This window comes from Vulpes vulpes, chromosome 8, assembly GCF_048418805.1.
Source record: "Vulpes vulpes isolate BD-2025 chromosome 8, VulVul3, whole genome shotgun sequence".
Classification (NCBI taxonomy): domain Eukaryota; kingdom Metazoa; phylum Chordata; class Mammalia; order Carnivora; family Canidae; genus Vulpes; species Vulpes vulpes.
Window position 1 is genome coordinate 49,718,596 of NC_132787.1, and position 24,604 is coordinate 49,743,199.

At 37.6% G+C, this 24,604-nt stretch overlaps 1 protein-coding gene across 6 annotated transcripts in view; it reads left to right on the top strand.

Moving 5' to 3' along the window:
• The window catches only part of MAGI3 (membrane associated guanylate kinase, WW and PDZ domain containing 3), a 234,726-nt gene that overhangs the window by 167,898 nt on the left and 42,224 nt on the right, over positions 1 to 24,604 (top strand). For all 6 annotated transcript variants that reach the window (XM_025983311.2, XM_025983309.2, XM_072766497.1 and 3 more), the window contains exons 6-9: positions 1,657 to 1,736; positions 12,149 to 12,206; positions 16,497 to 16,591; positions 21,704 to 21,892. In XM_025983311.2, the coding sequence (XP_025839096.1) occupies positions 1,657 to 1,736; positions 12,149 to 12,206; positions 16,497 to 16,591; positions 21,704 to 21,892 (422 nt within the window). The remainder of the gene's footprint in view (positions 1 to 1,656; positions 1,737 to 12,148; positions 12,207 to 16,496; positions 16,592 to 21,703; positions 21,893 to 24,604) is intronic.

Below are 24,604 nucleotides of genomic sequence, written 5' to 3' on the forward strand. Positions count from 1 at the left end.
ATCAAACTTAAAAACTGTGCAGCAAAGGGAAGCAATCAACGAGTGGAAAGCAACTTGCAGAATAGGAACAAATATTTGCAAATCTGATAGGGGGTTTGTAACCACCCTATAGCTGAATAGTATTTGCTGCTGCAGCTAATGTATTTGGTCTGTGTTACTACTGTTAAATCATGCATCTGTATGAAAATAGGTCTTTATAGCCTTTAGCTATTATGTTTTGAATATAGCCCCTCTGGGCGTTTCTTTACCTTGGGAAATAGGTAAAATCCTAGCATATTTCCTGCATCTGCTAATTTAAGAATGAAAACTTTGGATCATAGAAACCAAAGTTAAGCTTTTCTCAAGTAGCGATTGTGAATTTCGTTTACTGAGATATGTACATGATTTTTTTTTTTCTAACATTCTACATGCTACTAAGCCTCTTTGGAGTCCTGATCCTTTTCATGTTGCTAAAATTGATTTAACTGGCTTGAGTGTGGAGAAATTATCTCTTTGACAGAATGGATAACACAGATTTTCTAGAAACAATCCCAGTTTCTCCTCTTCAGATTATCCATTATTCAGCATAAAAACTTGTTTCTGCCACAGTCTACCAGCTAGTATCCTACCTGGTAATGCATAAGAAATGGTTGCATGGCCCTAGGTGGATCAGGAGTTAGAAAAGACATAGAAGGTATGATTAATTCTCTGAAACCATTGGCTTAATTTCCTAAGAGTAATTAATATAGAGATTAGGGAGTTCATTTTACAATAAAGATGACAAGGAATGATATTTTGTTCATGTTATTAATCTCACACTGCTTTGATAATAACTTTCCTGTATATTTTCCCCCATGGTTTTTTATTTCTTTAATATCCTATTTCTGATGTTTAAACTATAACACTGTCTACTCAGCAGTGTGATGGCTTTGTTTTAGCATTAGTATCTACTACATGGTTGCACTGCTCTTTGAAAGCATCTATGGCCTCCTTCATAAAAAGGAGTGTGTGGAAGAGTGGAGTGGGACCTTTGGTTCTGCTTTCTTTTTTCTATGTGGTATATAGCCCATATCTTGTAGAGTAAACTATACCCATCAGTTTTACTTGCATATTGCAGAAATAGAGGTTTGGAGATTTTTTTTATTTTATTAAACTCTTTCATTTTAAAGAACACTTATGAGGACAGGGGCATCTCTCTCTCTTCATCACTGTATCCCAGCCCTCAGCACATCACAGCCCACATGTTGCAGGTACTCAAGGAATACAATGTTTTTTGAAGGGAGGAAGGAAGGAATTCAGCCAACACCAAATAGCAAGCATCAAACAAGGAAGGAATTCGATGCAGCTTTTTCAACAGGATAATGCACAGTATGGGGCTATATGTCCAACCTTTGAAATATTTTTGACTGTTTCAACCAGTGTCTGCTAATCTGTACTTGGTATTTTTCCCCTTCTGTAGATTCCTCTTTCTCACTTTAGTGCCTCTAGCATTACCATCCCTTTACGGAAGTTTTGAAGTAGCAGTCTGAGAACAGATGATCGAATCCGAGGTGTACAGAGGCTGTAGGAGATAATGTGCAAACATCATATACCTTTTGGTCACTTTTAATCTTTGCTTTTGAGATACTTTTCTCCCTCTTCATCGTACTGTTTCTAATTGAGATCTTTATTCTACAGCCACAACACCAAGACAACAACCTGGTTGGATCCTCGTCTTTGTAAGAAAGCCAAAGCCCCTGAAGACTGTGAAGATGGAGGTAGAGATTCGGAAATCTTTTATATTGTGCTCATTCATCTAATCCCTTTTCTCTCTTCTTGCTTAGATAGTGAGCTTTCCAAAACCCCAAACAAATTATATTGTCATAAGCACATAAGCAATGGGTGGATATCATACTTAACTGACTCGTAATTACATCCTTGCATCTAATTTTATATTTTATTTCCTTCATTTTGAGGACTATACAATGACATCTTTATAAAAATCTTAATAAAAATGCCCCTTTTTTACATTTGTTTTAAAGACAAATTTAAAAATTTCTAAATAAATATTTTAATAAATCAGATACATTCTTAACTACAGGGTAGCCTTATTATTGGCTATTGAACCTTCAAAAATATATTTAATTTAGTATCGCTAGGATAGATATGTTAGTATTTGTGGCTGATCTTTTATTTAGAGCATTAGTAGAGACTTAGTGAAAGTCTTTAATATACCCTTACCCCCACACTATTTTTATTGCTTAGTAGAAAAATTTCTCTAAGAACTCTTAGGTAATAGTGCTTGTCTATCTTGTGTATTATACGGTGTTTAATAGTATAGTCTTACACATAAATATAGACTTTACTCCAACCAAAATTGTTTGCTATGCCTTCTTTAATATAGAGGGAGCATGAATAAAATTTGCATTCATTTTATATCACTGAATCAGAAATTATTTACCTTGGTTAAAAAATGAATGGCTATGAGTGAGTTTCAGGTAGTCCTTCTATAGACTGAACTCCAATCTATAAAATAAACAATTTATACATTTTGTTCAGCATGATTGCAATATTAAGATTATTTCTAGGAAAGACCAATTGGAAAATGGAATTATTTTAAAATTGTTTGCAACGATATTTTAAGAAAAAAAAGATACCTTGGAGCAAAACTATTGAAAGATGCACAAGATACACTGAAAACTACAAAATATCCCTGAAAGAAATTAATGAAGACTTGAAGTAATCGAGAAGATGCACTGCGTTCACAGGATTAATAATATTTTTATTATGAATAATAAATTAACAATATTTATTGTTAATGATGTTCATTTTCCTTAAATTGATATCTAGGTTCAATACAGTCCCAGTTAAGACCCGCTAAGTCTGTCTTGAAAAAATCGTCAAGCCAATTCTAAAATACATATAGAAATACAAGGCTCCAGTTAGCCTGGTAGTCTTAAAAAAGGACAGAGATAAAGGACATAGGCTACCAGATTTGAAGAATTACTATAAAGCTCAATAACCAAGACTGTGGTATTGACATAAGGATAGACAAGTAGATCATTGGAACAGTATAGCATCCAGAAATAGATGAACACATATGATCACTTAATCTACAGCTCAGTTGCCAAGTCAGTTCAATGAAAAGGGGAGCAACAATGGTGCTGGAAAAAGTGGATGGATATTTGTAAGGAAAATGAACTTCAACTATACATCACTCCATACACAAAAATTAATTTCAGATGGATCAGAGACCTAATCATAAAAGCTAGAACCCTAAAGCTGTTAGAGGAAAATTTAGAAAAATATCCTCATAACTTTAGGATTAGCAAAGATTTCTTAGGCCCCAAAAAAGTATGAACCATAAAAGAAACACTTGATAAATTGTACTTAATAAAAATTTTAAATTTTTGTTCATCAAAAGACACTATTAAGAAAATGAATAGACAAAGTTGTAGGCTTTGCAATATGTATCTGGCAAAGGAATTATATCTGAATCTGTAAAATATGGCTATAACTCATTAATAAGACAACCAAATTTTAAAATGGGCAAAATATTTAAATAGACATTTCACCAAAAAGGATATACAAATGCTTAATAATGACTAGAAAAGCTACTTAACACCATTAGTCATTGGGGAAATGTAAATTGAAGCCACAGTGAGACACTATTGTATATTCGTTAGAATGATTATAATCAGAAAAGACAGATAATAACATTTATTGGTAAGGATAGGAAGAAATGGTAACCCTAGTATAATGCTGGGCAGAATGTAAGATGGTACAAGTGCTTTAGAAAGAGGTTTGGCAGTTCTTAAAAGGATAAAAATAGATTTACTGTATCACCTAACAATTCTACTGGTATGTATCTACTTAAGAGGAATGAAAACATATGTCCACACAAAGACTTGCGTGTAAATATTCATGGTAGCACTATTCATAATAGCCCCAAAGTAGAAACAATTCAATATCTATCAACTAATGAAAGGATAAATAAAATGTGTAATCATCTAGTGGAATAATATTCAGCAATAAAAAGGAATGAAATAGTATATGTACTACAACATGAGCAAACCTCAATGTTTTATGCTAAGTGACAGACACTAGACACAAAGACCAACTACTACATGATTCCATTTATGTGAAATGTCTGGAATAGGCAAATCTATAGAGATAGAAAGTAGATCAGTGGTGGTTGCCCAACAGTGAGGATGGGGGTAGAGAATAAATAACATGAGGGATCTTACTGGGGTGACCAAAATGTTCTTAAACTGGATTGTGGTGATGGTTGCACAACTCAGTAAATTATTAAAACTCATTGTTTTGAACACTTAAGACAGATTAATTTTGATATGCAAAATATACCTCAATAAAGTTGTTTTTCACAATGGCCAAAGAACTCAGACACTTCTCCAAAGAAGACAAAGGATTAGACAATAAAGACATGAAAAGTTGCTCATCATCCTTAGTCATCACTACAGCGAGAGGTCATTCACACTTCTTAGAAGGGCTAGAGTCAAATACACTGAGAACAACAAAGATTGGGGAGATTGTAGAGTAGTAGCTGGAACTTTCACTAGTTGGTGGGAATGTAAATTATGTGACCATTCTGGAGAACTTTGCACAGTTGCCCATGAGGCATTGTCTTAAGAGAAATGAAAACACATGTTCCCCAAAGATCATGACAGCCATATTCATAATAACTCAAACCTGGGGACATTCCAAATGCCCATCAACAGAAGAATGGATAAATCATTTTTGGTATATTTATGCAGTGAAATACTACTCAACAGTAAAAAAGAAAAGACTATTGATAACACTCAACAATCTCAGAAACTTATTGAATAGAAGAAGCCAGACACAAAAGAACAGGTATTCAATTATCCATTAATTAAAGTCCAACAACAGGCAGACCCATCTATGCTGATAGCACTTGGAAAATGTGGGTAATGGGAAAGTGGGTGAATTAAAATAATTCTCTGGAATGATGAATATGTCCTCCACCTTGCTGGGGTGGCAGTTAGGAAGGACATGCAAATTGCCAAAGCTCATTTTTATAACTGAATGAGCACTTAAGATCTCTGTATTTTGTTGGGTGTTTATAACATACTGCCCTTGTCTATAAGGCTTTCATCAGTAGATTCCATATGGTGAACCAGCTACTTTCAACTAGATATGTAATACCAGAGAATTTGACTTTTTAAAGCCTGTGAATGTGGTGTTAGTTTGCTCGGGCACGTCTCTATTTCTGGTCTTCCTTCCTTTTCCTGTACACTGATTGTTCCAGTTCAGTTCTCTGCCTTTCCCTGTTTTCCCTTGTAGAATGTATTTATCATTAGACCTTTAACTATTAATTAATTATAGCTGGACTTTTTACTGAATCTCTAATATTGTCCGGTTTTGAATTCTGTTTCTGTATTTCCTACTGCATTTGAGACTTAAAAAAATTGCCCTAGTAGCACTTCTAATACACATATTTAAAACGAAACTGAACATCTTTCTCCTAAAGTCACCCCATCCCTCTTTCTGTCATAGGCACCATGCTCATAGTCATCCGGGCCAGATGCTCAGAGGCATATTTGCTTCTTCCTCTCCTCTTGCTCTGTTCCCTATATAGTTTCCAATCCCTGTTGCTCTTTCTTTTTAAATGTTTGGAAGAAGGAGAGAGGGAAAGGAAGGAAAGAAACTACTCTATCCCTCAGATTATTTCAGTCTTCTTAAAAATATTTTTTTAATCTCTATGAAGTTCTGGGAGGAAGCCATAAATAGTAAAGTCTGTCTTCATTCACTTGTTTGGAGTCTATAGAGAAATCAGATCCAGGAAACAGTGTTGGTTTAGAATGCTAGCTGATGAGTGAACATGGCTTTAGCTCGGCATCTACATGGGCTTACTGGCATTTCACCCCTTTAGGAGGCAGCCTTCACTACTCAGTCTCTGACCTCTGTTCTGCTGGAGCTTCCTCTGATTTGCAGGCAGGCAAATCAGACTTGACTGCACCCTCTGCCGGCAGGCTCACATCCAGAACAGTGAGGGGAACCCAAGAGACCCTGAGCCAAGCATACTGAATTCATTCTCTAAAACTCTCCAGGCAGGGCAGCCCAGGTGGCTCAGCGGTTTAGCGCTGCCTTCAGTCCAGGGTGTGATCCTGGAGACCCAGGATTGAGTGCCACGTCAGGCTTCTCCCTCTGCCTGTGTCTCTGCCTCTCTGTGTCTCTCATGAATAAATAAATAAAATCTTTAAATAAATAAATAAATAACCAACCAACCAACCAACCTCTTCAGGCAGATCAGACACCGTTTCTTCCTTAGAGAAGAACGGAAGAGGGCTCAGAGAAACTGGAGTGTTTCTCCCCTGCTTTCCCCTCTGTGGAAATTTGAAAAATTAGATGAGTGTGTCTCCCTAATGCTCTTTACATTAAAGGTGACAATATGTCTTGGTTGGCCCTGGACTAACCCAGCTTACTCCTTTTGTCCCAGCATAATTAATAATAGTGTCCCCTTTTACTCTTAGAAGTGGGCGATATGTTATATGGTCATCCTCATTATATCTTTCTTAAGGTAGAGCAGCCACAGTTGCTTTTAGTGTTATAGGAACATTCAGAACTTTTTGCTAGAAGTGCTACTCTCCATCTCCACAACTGGGTATGCCTCCTGACATCACCTGTACTTACCCCCATAGTTTGGACCCTTGAGCCTCTCTGTTTGATGCTCGGCCAACTGTGCACTTGGCCTCCACCCCAAGATTGCTAGAACTCATACAGCAATTCGGCAATGTGGCAGGATACAAAATCAATGCCTAGAAGTCAGTGTCATTTCTATACACTACCAATGAGGCTGAAGAAAGAGAAATTAAGGAGTCAATCCCATTTACAATTGCACTCAAAAGTGTAAGATACCTAGAAATAAACTTAACCAAAGAGGTAAAGGATCTATACCCTAAAAACTACAGAACACTTCTGAAAGAAATGGAGGAAGACACAAAGAGATGGAAAAATATTCCATGCTCATGGATTGGCAGAATTAATATTGTGAAAATGTCAATGTTACCCAGGGAAATTTACACATTTAATGCAATCCCTATCAAAATACCATGGACTTTCTTCAGAGAGTTGGAACAAATCATCTTAAGATTTGTGTGGAAACAGAAAAGACCCCGAATAGCCAGGGGAATATTAAAAAAGAAAACATGAGCTGGGGGCATCACAATGCCAGATTTGAGGTTGTACTACAAAGCTGTGGTCATCAAGACAGTGTGGTACTGGCACAAAAACAGACACATAGATCAATGGAACAGAATAGAGAATCCAGAAGTGGACCCTTAACTTTATGGTCAACTAATATTCGACAAAGCAGGAAAGACTATCTAATGGGAAAAAGGACAGTCTCTTCAATAAATGGTGCTGGGACAATTGGACATCCATATGCAGAAGAATGAAACTAGACCATTCTCTTACACCAGACACAAAGATAAACTCAAAATGGATGAAAGATCTAAATGTGAGACAAGAATCCATCAAAATCCTAGAGGAGAACAAGGCAACACCCTTTTTGAACTTGGCCACAGCAACTTCTTGCAAGATACAAGATACATCCATGATGGCAAGAGAAACATAAGCAAAAATGAATTATTGGGACTAAATCAAGATAAGAACCTTCTGCTCAGCAAAAGAAACAGTCAACAAAACTCAAAGACAACCTACAGAATGGGAGAAGATATTTGCTAATGACATATCAGATAAAGGGCTAGTCTCCAAGATCTGTAAAGAACTTATTAATTCAACAGCAGAAAAACAAACAATCATGAAATGGGCAAAAGACATGAACAGAAATTTCACAGAGGAAGACATAGACATGGCCAACAAGCACCTGAGAAAATGCTCCGCATCACTTACTATCAGGGAAATACAAATCAAAACCACAATGAGATCCCACCTCACACCAGTGAGAATGGTGAAAATTAACAAGGCAGGAAACCACAAATGTTGGAGAGGATGTGGAGAATGTTGGAGGGAATGTGAACTAGTACAGCCACTCTGGAAAACTGTGGAGGTTCCTCAGAGTTAAAAATAGAACTGCCCTAGGACCCAGCAATTGCACTGCTGGGGATTTACCCCAAAGATACAGATGCAATGAAACTCCGGGACACCTGCACCCCAATGTTTCTAACAGCAATGTCCACAATAGCCAAACTGTGGAAGGAGCCTTGGTGTCCATCGAAAGATGAATGGATAAAGAAGATGTGGTCTATGTATACAATGGAATATTCCTCAGCCATTAGAGACGACACGACGATTCAGATGCAATGAAACGTCGGGACACCTGCACCCCGATGTTTCTAACAGCAATGTCCACAATAGCCAAACTGTGGAAGGAGCCTTGGTGTCCATCGAAAGATGAATGGATAAAGAAGATGTGGTCTATGTATACAATGGAATATTCCTCAGCCATTAGAGACGACACGACGATTCAGATGCAATGAAACGTCGGGACACCTGCACCCCGATGTTTCTAGCAGCAATGGCCACAATAGCCAAACTGTGGAAGGAGCCTTGGTGTCCATCGAAAGATGAATGGATAAAGAAGATGTGGTCTATGTATACAATGGAATATTCCTCAGCCATTAGAGACGACACGACGATTCAGATGCAATGAAACGTCGGGACACCTGCACCCCGATGTTTCTAGCAGCAATGGCCACAATAGCCAAACTGTGGAAGGAGCCTTGGTGTCCATCGAAAGATGAATGGATAAAGAAGATGTGGTCTATGTATACAATGGAATATTACTCAGCAATTAGAAACGACAAATACCCACCATTTGCTTCAACGTGGATGGAACTGGAGGGTATTATGCTGAGTGCAATAAGTCAATCGGAGAAGGACAAACAGTGTATGTTCTCATTCATTTGGGGAATATAAATAATAGTGAAAGGGAAAATAAATAAATAAATAAATAAATAAATAAATAAATAAATAATAGTGAAAGGGAATATAAAGGAAGGGAAAAGAAATGTTAGGAAATATCAGGAAGGGAGACAGAACATAAAGACTCCTAACTCTGGGAAACGAACTAGGGGTGGTGGAAGGGGAGGAGGGCGGGTGTTGGAGGGGAATGGGTGACGGGCACTGAGGCAGACACTTGACGGGATGAGCACTGGGTGTTTTTCTGTATGTTGGTAAATTGAACACCAATAAAAATTAATTAAAAAAAAAAAAAAGAAACGACAAATACCCACTATTTGCTTCAACATGGAGGGACCTGGAGGGTATTATGCTGAGTGAAATAAGTCAATCAGAAAAGGACAAACATTATATGATCTCATTCATTTGGAGAATATAAAAATTAGTGAAAGGGAATAAAGGGAAAGGAGAGAAAATGAGTGAAAATATCAGTGAGGGTGACAAAGCATGAGAGACACCTAACTCTGGGAAATGAACAAGGGGTAGTGGAAGGGGAAGTAGCGGCTGGGGGTGGGGTGACTGGGTGATGGGCAATGAGGGGGGCACTTGGCGGGATGAGCACTGGGTGTTATGCTATATGTTGGCAAATTGAACTCCAATAAAAAAAATTTAAAAAAAAAATAAAATAAAATAAAAAAAATTTTAAAAACCAAAGAAAGTTTTGTGCTTTGTTAGTTGCTAAATAAAATATTGAATCTACTTCCAGATTAATGCTGAAATATATTTATGTTGATCTTTTATCCTTATTAAGTATTAATACATTCTTGTGAGTTTTTTAGATATCAAATGGTTTAAACAGTTCTTGTAGTTTGCCAAACTTTCTAAAGAGAAAGCATAAATTCAGTTATGGTGCAGTCAGAGGATCCATCCTCACTCAGCATCACTCAGTTCCCATGCTATTTCAAGAAACTGTTAAAAGAGATCTCTTTCATGGAGGATCCTTAATGGTAATGCTTTGTGTAATATTATTAAAGAACATTTTTTCCAGATATAATCCAACAAATACTCCTCTCCATGTAATGGTTACCTGTCATAAAATATTGTACCTACATAATTGACAATTATTTGCTTCATAGCTGTGGATGATCAAAGTGAGCTGAAGTGTGTCTCAAGTCTTCTCAGCTGTTTTTTTTTTTTTTTTTAAGATTTTATTTATTCATCCGTGAAAGACACAGAGAGAGAGGCAGAGGGAGGAGAATCAGGCTCAAGGCAGGGAGCCCACTGCGGGAATTGATCCTGGGACTCCAGGATCACACCCTGGGCCAAAGGCAGGCACTAAACAGCTGAGCCACCCAGGATCCCATTCTCAGCTGTTTTGTTCTGTTTTCACATAGCCATTTTCAACTATTCCTGTCTTTTCCATCTCAGACATTTCAGCCAGGTCCTTCAAAAGAAAAATTACAAAAACTCACCAAGCTTCAGAACTACCAATCAATCAATCAATTGGGGTGTGTGTGTATATATATACATATGTATGTATACATACACACACATATACACGCACAGGCAGAAAAATAAGATGGAAAAAAGGGGTGAAGGTGATTCAGAGCTTTACATCAAGAAGCTAGTTATCTATTTTCCCCCTTTATTCTGAATGTGAAATAATTTTATTAGAGCATAATAGCTTATATAGCTTGTCAGCTTCATTACAATGAAATTTTTATTTACAAAGTCAATGCATCAGGGGATTCCTGGGTGACTCAGGGGTTTAGCGCCGCCCTCGGCCCAGGGTGTGATCCTGGAGTCCTGGGATCGGGTCCCACATCCAGCTCCCTGCATGCAGCCTGCTTCTCCCTCTGCCTGTGTCTCTGCCTCTGTGTGTGTGTGTGTCTCTCATGAATAAATAAATAAAATCTTTTTAAAAAAAAAAGTCAATGCAGGGATCCCTGGGTGGCGCAGCGGTTTAGCACCTGCCTTTGGCTCAGGGCATGATCCTGGAGACTCAGGATCGAATCCCACGTCGGGCTCCCGGTTCATGGAGCCTGCTTCTCCCTCTGCCTGTGTCTCTGCCTCTCTCTCTGTGTGTGTGACTATCGTAAATAAATTAAAAAAAAAAAAAAAAAGAAAAAGTCAGTGCATCAGAACTTTGGCTAAATGAGGGAAAATTAACAAATCTTTGGATATATTCTAAGCCTATTTGTTGTCTAACATACATTGTGTACACATGTGTGTGTTTCAGCCTAGCAGGAAAACACTAAAAGAAATTGAAAACAAAAATATGAATCATCATAGTGTATAACTGGGTTTCTAAAACAAACTCCTTCTTGCTGGACTCCTGTGTATAAGTTGTTAGCACTAAAACCACCTGCTAGAAGCATTCCTGCCAACTTAATCCATTTCTAACTAATAAAATGATTCTTCAGAAGCATTAACTTGGAAAACAGGCAGAGTGGTAAGGAAAGAGGATTCTTTTTTGACAGGGCCAAGAAAGGTCAAGAAACAGGGTTTCTATTGGAAAGACTAGAATTATTATTATTTTTATTATTATTATTATTATTAGCTATCAGAAGTTCAGCTACCTTCAGTTTTTCTGGGTATATTTCATTGATCAGTTACCTGGAATGAATAATATGTAATAGTCCTGTGTAAGATATTTCTCTGTTACCAGACGAAAATATGGATTCTGCCCAAGGTACTATAGTAGCTATTTTACATTTTCCTTGAGAAACTCAAGTTAATGCAAGGGAAAGTAGATATTTTCTTAGATTTCAAGGAAATCTCAATTGCCCACCAGAAATGGCAAAAATCCAAGGCTTTTTCAAGGGGAGAAATGGGTCAGAATAACAGAAATAATTGACAAAACTTATGTATAATGGTGAAAAATTGAACAAGCAGCTGCTTCTGTATTGAACTAGAGGGTAAGTGTGTTTTGCATTATCAAGCTGTTTAAATGAAAGATCTATACCAGATGATTTTTTAAATAATTAACTTTTGTTGCTTCAGATTCGAGTAAACACCTTTGAGTTGAATGTCATCTTTTGTTCTGGGCTCCTAATTACCTGCTGAGACACTCACTAGCTACTGAAGAAGCCACTGGACTCAAACCATGTTTGTTCTTTTAAAGCCAGTCCTCAGCTTTCTGCCTGTCTCCCAAATATTAGTGTCATGAAATAAAAGACACTTAAATTCACTCATGGTGAATTCTTCTCTGTTGATTTTGAATATGGCATTTTACTCTATCTCTTTTTTCTTTTTTTGTTTTGTTTTGTTTGTTTGTTTTAATTTCCAGAACTTCCTTATGGCTGGGAGAAAATAGAGGACCCTCAGTATGGGACATACTACGTCGAGTAAGTTTGTTTCCTCAGTTAATATTCTCCCAAACGTTTTCCTTCATTATATGGCATTAGGGAATACTCAAATACAACACTTTATGTTTCTACAATCCAACTTTCAGAATTAGAAGTAGGGGCAGTGAGCATTTACTTCAGTGGTTCTGAGCTCCCCAGAAGTTTGCTTTGAGTTAAATACAGCAAGAGGGAAGTTGCTATGTTGATGAATTACTGGAAGTGTTACCATTACTACAACAGCATCTAAAGGGAAAAGTAGTGTAGAAAACTGTGAAATGAGAGGATAGAGAAGATGAAATGTTAAGATCACTTCCAACACCACAGCTCTTTGGTTGTGAAGGCAGTGAAAGCACTCTAAGGGCAGTAAGCTGTAATGATCCCAAGTTTTGGAGTACAGGTTTAGAAGAGTATTATCTCTTAGGGAGTTAATCAAGGAACACTTAGTATTCTTTTGGGGGATGGGGGAAAGTTGCTTCTTACCCAGCTGTTATGGTTAAATTTAAACATAAGTTTATGTTGGAATAAAGCACCAAATACCTGCCTATGAGACATCAGAGTCATATCAGCATCTTCGGATTTTTCTTTTCTTTTTCTTCATTTGTCCAATTGCTGCATTGTGATGATCAGAGATTGCTTTCTTTCCAAATGCTATAGGTAGAATTTTGACCTCAGGCCAGTAATGGCATTAAAAATGTTACTAGCATGTACCTAGAAACTAGTAGTCTGTACCTACTGCCGAGGTAGTGAAGGCAAAATCTTATTTCCCGAAAAAAGTAGCAAGCATGGGTACCTTCTAGTTTTATGATTGCCTCTTAATTTTTCATTACTTTTTGTTGTAAACAAGTGCCATTTCCTTGTATTTATTCCTCAAGTAAGGATCTCTGACTCCTGTTGTAACTCTGGTCTTTTCTTTTTAATGAAGTATAGTTGACACACAATGTCACATTCATTTCAAGTGTACATCTAGTCTTTATTCTAATGTGTAGATTGTTATTTGAGTACCCACGGCCAGATTTCTGGAATGATTTCTTAAAATCTAACTTGTACCGTAAGAAAACAGCTCCATTTGACCCGTAGGTATATAACTTCACAGTGTCAACACTTTGGTTCCTTTGGAAGGCTGTGCTAATTTTTTTTTCATTATGTTATTTAATATCTTGCCGATATTATCATGTGAAAAGTATACAGCAGCTCTTTCATGGTGTGTGTGTGTGTTTTCTAAAGCATATTTAGGTAAAACAAAGAAACAGCCATTTCTCAAAGAATTGTTTGAAGGCTAACTAGAAAGGTTTTGTGGGATTTTTTTCCCCTAGCTGTTTAGTCTATTTAAATTTGACTTCAATAAACTGTTAATTGTCATTGACACTGCTGAACATTTCTGCAATAATGATCCTCATTCTCTCATTGTCCATTCCAAGTAAGTTTGAATACATGGTCAAGAGGTGAAAGTCATTTGCCGGTAATAAAATCTTGGGCTAAATGATCTGGTTCTCATTAAGCAAAGATATAATATTGAAGCAACTTTAGGGCAAATCTTGAAGTGACCTGCTCCTAGTTGTCATGGAGCGTGTGTAAAATAACCTGAATTAGAAGGAACAGCAGCAAAAACATGATTTTGTATGATTATTCCCAGGACGAGCTCATTTTACAGGAGGGTAATTTATTAGATTAAGAAAGAGCAGGCTGTACTCAAGATGCACATTAGTATGGAGTCAGCTGAGCTATGGAGTGTGGCTTGATTCCCAGATTAGTCAGATTTTGAATCCCAACCATAGTAATCTGCAGTGAGTTTACTGATGGAGATAAAAAGCTGTTACTTGAATGGCTACTCTTTGGCTCTCTCACTTTGTCAAACCAGATGGCACAATGATTGCTTTTGGCAGAGCCTTGTAGTAGTAACACCAACTGCAATGGCACTTTTTCTTTGCAAGTATTTATTTTCAGGGATGAGATTCTGAAATGGATTAATTTATTTTTGAAAATAAAATTGTTCCAAAAACTTAATGGCAGGCCTTCTCTAAGAATGCTTGCATATTTAGAAATGTTGTCTTCTTGTATTGCATTAAGTGTCTTGATGCGCTTAGGTTTCAAAGTCAAAATATACATCTGCTTGAGTATCTCAAATTCTTCGTGGAAGAAGAAGGATTTTGTTTGTGGAGATAAATTATTAAAATCCACCTATTGTAGACAAAGTTTTAATGCAGATGAGATTCCAAGTTATACATTCAGTATTTAATCATGCTTCTTTGCTACTCTTTTTTAGTTTTTCTGGTAATCTGTGATATTCTCCTATCTTACTTCCCATAGCTAGTTATAGGGAAAACAAAAGCTCTTAAATCTTAACGATATTGAGAATACAAGTAACTAAATGAAAAGGAGGGTGTTTTAACTTTTCTGTTTTGTTTTGTTATTTGGGTGGCATTTTAATCTAAATAGTTCAAGGTGACAGATGCAATTACTCTCTGCACTAAAATCTTACATTCTTTTGTCAAAGAATTTTCAGGAAAGGGCTTACTCATTTGCATACTTCTACTCTCCTCTCCCACACATTACAAAGAGTGTAAATTACTACTTTTTCTGTTTTAATGCCTAGGTGGCAAAATGAGCCCTTCATCTGATGACGTTAAAGTCATTCTAAACAGGTTTATTCTTTTCTAAGTGTCATTTTCTTGTAGTTTTACTTTTCTAAGAATATGTAAAATGTCAGTACCTAATAAGTAATGTTTAAAATAATCCCTAAATTAATACCAAAGATCTCCATTTTCCCAGAGGGCTTAGCACTTAACTCAGTGATAAGGGCTCCTCCCTGAGTAGGAAGCAGAAGCTACTTGAGCTTTAGTGAAGTTATCACCCAAAGAATTTCAAGTGGAACTTGCCATATTTAGAGCTCTGAAACTAAATAATTGCATCTGTTGCAGAGTTAATAATGCACTAAAAACCTAAATGACATAGAGAAAGCCAGCATACCTTGCCCTGACAGGTCCCTGCTATCCTTTTCCATCACCACCATTAATGTTTACAGATGGCAAAGTAATTATCCAAATTGTATGGCTATTTGTATGCAAATTTTATAATATTCAGCCTATCTAAGGGCAACCATGATTTGAGATTCTCATGATTTGATGTTTAATTGTTGATATTTGCTAATGTCACTTTTTGTTAAAATGGATTCTGCTGGAAAATGCTATCTATCATTTGGCTGAAATATATTTGTACCATGGAAGTGCTAGAAAGTAATTCCTGTTACTTCTGTATCAGAACTGGTTCAAGTAACTTCTATACAGTAGTTGCATTCTTAACCAACTTCCACTTGACTGACTTGCCAGACCAATCAAGTGCTCTGCTCCCCCGGTGAAATGCACTTTTGCCCATCATGTACTGACTACCATTAGTTAATTGTTCACCCTTAGTCTCCCCGTGCTGTTCTGCTTTCCCCTACAGACTTGTGTGCTTTCCAAGGCAGTTGTGAATGTTCCCAAATCAGAAGTACCAGTTAAATTTATACCATGATCATAATTATTTTAATTATTATATAATTATGAAAAATGTTGAGTGTGGAAGAGTTATTCTGTGATACAAATTGATAAAAACCAATCTCTTGGGATCCCTGGGTGGCGCAGCGGTTTGGCGCCTGCCTTTGGCCCAGGGCGCGATCCTGGAGACCCGGGATCGAATCCCACATCGGGCTCCCAGTGCATGGAGCCTGCTTCTCCCTCTGCCTGTGTCTCTGCCTCTCTCTCTCTCTCTCTGTGACTATCATAAATAAATAAAAATTAAAAAAAAAAAAAAACCAATCTCTTTTTTAGTTCTGCTAAATTGATGTGGGTGAGTCAGTTGGAAAAATAATAGTAAAATTCAAGAAAGCCTCTATACTTAGGTATTTCCAGAAGCGTCTGTATTAGCGACTTCATTTTAAAGAAACTTGAATTAAAATCCTCCTACCATTAACTGTCCTTTAGAAAATGAACTGATCCATTACCATCCATTCTGATTGCATTAGATGTGAGGGCTTCTCCTATGGTTTTGAAAACTGTTATTGGCTCTGCTGGGTACCTTGAGGCAGAAGCTATAGTGAATGCTTCAGCAGCTTTCACTTCTAGGCATCTTCAATGGGCCTTTCTTTAGTTGTCAAAAGCCCTTCCACTACCATCATTCAGCTTCTCTGCATTCCATAGTTTGGAGATAAACATTTGCCCCTTAACCTATGGGAATGAATTGGTATAACACTATTTAAAAATAATATAACTCTTTCATCTTAAACTGAAATGCCTGTCTTTCTACATTTTACAGTCACCTAAACCAGAAAACCCAGTTTGAAAATCCAGTGGAGGAAGCCAAAAGGAAAAAGCAGTTAGGACAGGCCGATACTGGGTCTTCAAAACCAGGTAGAACTTTTTTTCTCAATCTTTTCTTGTAAGAATGCCTTGTGAAATTTATATACTGAATTCATGAAAATAAGGTTTGAACTTTTTATTGTTGAGGTTCATCAGAGAATGTCTAATTTTTATCACTGTAAGGGTAGGAATAATCTTAATAAAACATCTAGACATTTTGAGAATACTGTGATTTTCCCATTCTGCTAGTATAGAAAGTTGGCAAAAAGTATCGAATAGCTTTGTCATGGGCCTGAGGTTGTGATATGAAAATTGCATTGTTTCCCATTGTTTCAGTCCAGGACAGTCTGAGATCTCTACTCCATTATGAACTTCTCCCAAGGGATCCCTGGGTGGCGCAGCGGTTTAGCGCCTGCCTTTAGCCCAGGGCGCGATCCTGGAGACCCGGGATCGAATCCCATGTCGGGCTCCCGGTGCATGGAGCCTGCTTCTCCCTCTGCCTGTGTCTCTGCCTCTCTCTCTCTCTCTGTGACTATCATAAATAAATAAAAAAAAATTAAAAAAAAAAAAGATTTGAACTTCTCCCAAGTTAATGCTTAGGTCTTATGTCTCTAACCATTCAGGACTCTTTATTAACTGATAGGAATAAATCCACTGTATTATTTGCCAATAACATTGATTCTCAAGTGGGATGGCAGTGTATTAGTAATTCAGAATCATTTGGGGAACATTTTTAAAATACATAGTCCTAATATTTTGATGAGTCTAGCCATGTATATTTTGAAAAAGCTGCCTGGGAATTTCTCACATTCCACTTATGCCTCCCCATCTCTTCCCCAACCTCCATCTGTCATTAATAACCAGGGTTGTCCGTATGGTCATACTGTACTAATTGAATAGATTCCTCACTTCTGTTGTCCATGAGAGAAGCACTTGTTTTTTATAGCTACAATTCAGAAACATAGTCCTGTCCCTTAGCTTCTGCATTTGATTTAATGCAGAGCAAACATTTTTATTTAACAAATATTTTTGAGCATGTACTATATGCCTAGTGCTCTACCAGTCACATGATATTCAAAAACGGTTAGGAGTAAGACAGATCTTGCCCTCAAGAGTTCACATTCTGGGGATCCTTGAGTGGCTCTGCGGTTTAGCGCCTGCCTTTGGCCCAGGGCGTGATCCTGGAGTCCCGGGATCGAGTCCCACATCGGGCTCCCTGCATGGAACCTGCTTCTCCCTCTGCCTGTGTCTCTGCCTCTCTCTCTCTCTCTCTCTCTCTGTGTGTGTCTCTCATGAATAAATAAAATCTTTAAAAAAAAAAAAAGGAGTTCACATTCTGATATAGGAAATTAATGGCTACCATATATGGTGTTGCATGTCATTCTCGGATAGCAGTTAAATGCACAAAAGGTGGAGCAGGAATGAATCCCAAATGCATAACCTTGAATGAGTTCCCTAAACTCTTTGTGCTTCTGTTTCCTCATCTATAAAATAGGAATAAGAACAGTATTTACCTCTTAAGGTGGTTCTGAGCATGCAAATTAACAGGTGTAAAGTGTTTACAATGCTATTTGGCAAATGGCTGCCAATAAATACTAGCTTTCATGGTTATGAATAATGATGTACATGTTATATTCATGGAAACATATTCATAAGTGGTGTAAAAGAGGGAATGCTCACCTCTTGGTTGATAGAGAAAGTCAAGGCCATGGGAGGAACTTTCAAAGCAGAGGATGCATTAGCAGTGGATCTTAAAGCGTTAGGAAAAATTAAATCAGACAGATGATAATTTCAGAGGAGTAAGAAGGCACGCCTGGTGGTAAGAACAGAATGTGAAAAACCATAGATGCATGAAGTGGTGGTTCCAGGGGCCAGAGAACAGGTACGAATGGCTAGAACATAGAATATTTGTGGGGTAGTAACAAGAGATGAGGTTGTAAGGGGAGCAGGCATGAGAAGAATGATTTTCAAAAAGAAATTGAGTGTTTGTATCCTGTGTTGCTGAAAAGTCCAGAAAGGCAGAAATTGAAAAGTGTGCACTGAAGTTGACTTGTCACTCTAGCAAAAGCGAGGGGAAAGGATGTAAAAATGCAATGGAACAAAGAGGGAATGGTAGGTGATGAAGTAGAGGTAGTGGATATGGGCAACTGTTTTCATAGCGTTGACTGAAAGAGGGCAGACAGAGGAGGCTAAGTGGAGAGAAACATGAATCTCTACTGCACATAATGGAAACTGAGACTTTGGTAAAGATAAGCCTTTTGCTCAGAGTCCTAGTGAGTGTCAAGCCAAAATTTGCACTTAGTTTTACTGAGTTTAAATTCACAGTTCTTTGTATTGTAACATAGAGTTCTTGAATGCCCACATCTCTGTGGCACATATCGAGGGACATTTCTCTCCCTCACTAAACTCTAAGCTCCTTGAGGGCAGAAACCATGTGTATGTTACTGATCTAGATAACCAGGCACTCTCCTATGAGCTGGGCATTAAAAGGAGAATAATGACTCAACCTTTGTCTTTCAGGAGCTCATGATTTAGGCAGGGAAATAGACACCTAATTTTAGTACAGTATGATAATAGACATAACAAAGGAAAGAGGAATTAAATCTGACAGTGGAAAGGGCAAGAAAAGCTTCTTAGAAGTGATAGAAGTTGTGCACGTTCTTGGAGATTGATGGCCACCATTTACTGAGATAACTGGGTCCAGTGCTCGATTGGATGCTTTGCACACACCCTCTCATCTAAGACTCAGAATATCTCTGCAAGGTCCCCTTTCAGATGTCTTGATGGCATCAAGTTGCAGTCATTTGATTCATCCATTCCAAGGTGATGCTCACCACAAGGACAGAAGTACTCAACTTTATGAGTCAGAAGCCTCCTTCTATAGACAGTATGTGTGTTTGTGCTCATCTGCATTTATTGAGCAGTTACTATTGGTCAAGCTCTGTTGCCTGTGCTTTTGATGCTTGCCCTAGTTTAGTCCCTGCGGCCATTGCATGAATAAGGTACTATTATCCCTATTTTGTAGATGGAGTATTTGAGATTTTAAAAGGTCCAAGAACATTTCAAGATCACTCAACAAAATCACCCAGCATGGATTTAAAATCAGGAATTTTAGAATCAAAGACACGTCCTCTCTGTTTTTCTTATTCTCACTTTTCCTGTGTTTAATTCTGATAAGACCTAATTCTGAGCGACTTCTCATTATCTTTGACTATTTTATTAGTATTTCTCAAAATTAGATACATTGTTAAATGTCAGAGGCTTAACAAGAGCTCCATAGTGCACAGAGAGGTCACCACGAGCAGACTGGCTGGCTGGCCAGCTCTGGGAGGCACCCCCAAAACTGTTTCCGTCTGGTGAATGTGCTGCCATCTGGAGTCTAGTCCTCTAGTTTGAGAAGCCCAAAATAGCTGATTTTTCCTTCTTTCTTTCTTCTTTCCTTTCTTTATTTTCTTTATTTGTTTCATGCTGAGTGCCTTTATTTGTAAGAGATCAGCAAACCTGGGAAGAACAGGTCAAGTAAAGTAAACCTATTCCTGCCGCAAGCCAGCCTTTGTCAGTACCTTTCCGGCAGGCCTCCCTCTTGTGGGAGCTCTTTACACCACACAGTCCTTGCTGCCATAGGGGGCAGCCCCCAACCACTACTCTTTTCTAACAACATGCTTTAATGTCTACCTCCTAGATCCCTTTGCTAATAAGGGCAGCAGAGCCTATGGGCGTATAACTCTGGGCTGGATACTAGTGTTGAGGGTGAGCTGGGTAGGAAACAAATCACCTTTGTTTATGTAAGTCATTAGGGAAATGAGCATCAAAACCACAGCCAGATATTACTCCTGCCCACTAGAACTGAAAAAGCACACAGTAATCAGTGTGGGCCACGCTGCAGAGAAATTGGAGCTCTCACCCATGCTGGTGGAAAAGTAAAATGGCGCAGCCTCTTTGGAAAAGTTTGACAACTTTTCAAAAGAGTAAACATAGTTGCTGTATGTTTAGGACAACTGCTGCACTTCTAGTCCTAGTCTCTACATAAGTGGAATGAAAATGTATGCCTGCACAAAACCTTGCACTTGAATGGTAGTAACAGCATCACTCGTAATGGCCAAAAAGTGGAAACCTACATGTCCATCAACTGAAAAATGGATAAGTAAAATGTGATATATCCCTACAGTGGAATATTATTTGGCAGTGAAAAGGAACAAAGTACTCACACATGCTCAAACACAGATGAACCTCAAAAACATTACACTCAGTGAAAGAAATCATTCAAAATTCCACATATTCCATGACTCTGTTTCTGTGAAATGTCCAGATTAGGCACTATAAACAGAAAGTAGATTGGTCTTGCCTAACACTAGGGTGTGAGTGCAGATGAGAGAGAAATGGGGAGTGGCTGCTAACAGGCATGGGGATTTCACAGAAGGGTTTCATGGCGTGCCGGGTAGAGGGGCTCCTACAATCTGGTGGTGGTTGCACAACATTAACTTACATACTTTAAATGTCTGAATTCTATCATATGTGATTCTATCTCAACAAAACTATTAAATATTTGGCAGCAAATATCAGACCATCTTCATAAAAGTTCATTTAAACAGTGCTTTGTAAATTATTAATCGCACAATTTGATCTTTTCATGGCTCCCAGAAGTACCCTCATGGCAGCCACAGTCGAGAAGGAGGAGGGGAAAGAGAAAGAGCTGTATAAATTCATTATTTGCAAATATGGATCATTTTCAGTTTTAGGATCATCTGAGGATGCCTCGGAAAATAAGCTTTTCAATGGAGCTGTATGTGTTTTCTTCTGAAAGTATTCACTGAACATTAGTACAAGGGAAGAAATGTGAAGCCCTTTACTGATAGTATTTTCAATTAGGATATGGCATCTCTCATGAACAAACAAAGCAATGAGGGGGTGATAGAGTAGGTGCTTTCACCTTTCAAATAACATAGAGGAGTCCTATCAGAGAGACATGAGGCATTGGCTAAGTTTTCCTTTAAGTGATTTAGTTTATGAATTTAAATTATGTTTTGTAATATTCGATTCTAATGTGCTTCCCTTTATGGTTTGTTATATGTAAGTTATACAGACTCTCTTAGAGGTTGACTTTGAGGGCCATGTTCATTGTTTTTATTTTTGTCCTCAACCCCATTTCTCATTTTGGTATAGATATGGAAAAATCCCACTTTACTCGAGATCCATCGCAGCTGAAAGGTGTCCTGATTCGAGCATCCTTGAAGAAAAGCACAATGGGGTTTGGTTTTACCATTATTGGTGGAGATAGGCCTGATGAGTTCTTACAAGTGAAAAATGTGCTGAAAGATGGTCCTGCAGCTCAGGATGGGAAAATTGCACCAGGTAACAAATTTCTCAGAATTATTTGAAGAGCAATGATACTATAATAAAAACTATGGTGAAAAGGTTTTGTTTACATATATATTTATAAAACATATAATAAATATGTATTTACATATCTAATAACTGTATATGTGTGTATTATACATATAGTTTATTATATAGAGAGAACTAGATTATACAACTGGGAAGGGGGATTTCTGTATTAAAATAGTTTATTGTCTAAATTCAATGCATGCTAATTTTGAGAGAGGGCCATTTTTTACAAGTGAGAAAGCATACTAAATGTATTGATTTTGTGAGTAATTTGTATCATCTCGAGATAGCTCCTCGACTGTGCTTAAGATAAAGATTATTAATCATCCCAGAGAATGGTTTGGTTGTTTTTCTTTGATGATGTAGGGTACTTGGGGAGCTATCTAACATGTACCTATAATCTTTTCTGAAAAATGATCCATCATGGTGTTTATGGTGATTTCAAACAAAAGATGCCCCACAGCTTTTTCCCAAGTTTTGTTGTTTGATATGGTTTGCTTTTTTGCTTCCTTAGTCTCACTGGTTGTTAGTAAAATTAAACTCCTACATTAAGAATTACAGACATGAAATTACCATTTTTACAGGGCCATATAAATTTCTTTTGTATCATTTTCCCAAAGTCTTTACTTGGTAATTGTTAGATATTTTTATATGGCCGACAGTTTTTATGGCTGAGGGGAGGGGGTTAGAGGAAGTTACACTTATGGGGGAGCTTTTAGCACTTTTTCCCAGACAGATGTTACTATGCCTTGAAGGTCACTTCTTGCCCTGTTTGCTAGTGCAAATGCATTTCCCCCATTTGGATAATTCAGTTGTCATAGTACTTTTTTTAAAAATTTTATTTATTTATTCATGAGAGACAGAGAGAGAGAGAGAGAGAGGCAGAGACAACAGGCAGAAGGAGAAGCAGGCTCCATGCAGGGAGCCCGACATGGGACTCCATCTCATCAGGTCTCCAGCACCACACCCTAGGCTGAAGGTGGCGCTAAACCGCTCAGCCATCCAGGCCACTCCATAATACTTTTAATGGCAGATATCAATTTATTTTCAATTAGGATATGGCATCTCTCATATTCTGCTTTCTCATTTAAGACTTAACATAAGACTTAAAACAAGAAAACAAGATAATCAAAAGTTATATTTATAAGGAAAATTTTCACTATTTCTCTGTAAGATTAACAAACCCTGGAGAGTTAAAATTATCAGTAAAACCTTTAAGCTCTCAGTTTTGACTTTTCTTTAACATTTTATCCACAAAACACATTTTGTAGGTATTCTATGTGCTGTCAGGGTTTCATAACATAGATGCAGATTTGTCTAAAACTGATGTCTAATTTACATAGCAATACAATACTTCCACAGAAATTCTGGAAACTTGACTAGGGGAGGAAGAATCCAAACCTTGTTTCTTGGGCAGCCCTGGTGGCTCAGCGGTTTGGCGCCACCTTCAGTCCAGGGCGTGATCCTGGAGACCTGGGATCGAGTTCCACGTAGGGCTCCCTGCATGGAGCCTGCTTCTCCCTCTGCCTGTGTCTCTACCTCTCTCTCTCTGTGTGTCTCTCGTGAATGAATAAGTAAAATCTTTTAAAAAATAAAAATAAAAAAAACTTTATTAGTCTAATTTCTGCATCTTCTTAGATTATGAAACAAATTTCAGCACACTAACATTTGTTTTTAAATACCATTTGTGTTGATTTTTTAAAGCCTACATGCAATCAGAAAAGATTAAAACACCTTTATTTGGCATTAACCTTTTAAATAATCATATTCAAATAAAAGCAGCAAATGGATGAGACATTAGAGGGCAGATTTTATAAGTTAAGGCTGCATTAAAAAAATTCACCAACTGATGAATGTCAAGTAGTAATGATTCTGTAACAAAGTGGTTGTAATAATGTAAAATCAGGAAAGCAAAACCAACTCTTTTTTTTTTTAAGATTTTATTTATTTATTCATGAGAGACACAGAGAGAGGCAGAGACACAGGCAGAGGGAGAAGCAGGCTCCATGCAGAGAGCCCAACATGGGACTCGATCCTGGGTCCCCAGGATCACACCCCAGGCTGACAGCGGTGCTAAACCCCTAAGCCACTGGGGCTGCCCAAAACCAACTCTAATAAGAATTAGTTTAGCTGACTTTTCAGTGTCTTAAATAATATGTTCTTTGCTTATGTTGAATTTTCTTGTTGCTTGTTTCTCCTTTTGAAATCTGAATTACAATAAATCAAACATCTCTGCAATAAGAAAGATGCTAAAGGAAAATACATTCATAACTTCACATTATTCTAATCATCAGCCTTAACATTTTTCAAACTAAAATGAATTTATAGATGCCTTGTAATCACTGGCCTCTTAAAATCAAGTACCATAATGTGGTATTTAAAGATCTCCTGTTTGTGTAAGTAGCTAGCTAGCCAGTGGAGTTATTTGCTCCTCTTCTAAGTGCTGAATACCTACCACCATGGACCTAACTTTCTGTGGCCACTTAAGTATGGCTCAGAAGATAGACTAACAATGACAGTATGAATTCACAGTTATTTTTCAAATGATTCCCTCGAGCTTGAGGTCATAACTCTGTGCCACAAAGATAATTAAGGTTTTATACATTTATATTCTTTTAAGAGAAGAATCACAGAAGAGAAAATGATGTATCTGTGTTCAAAATCTGTCCTTTCTGCAGT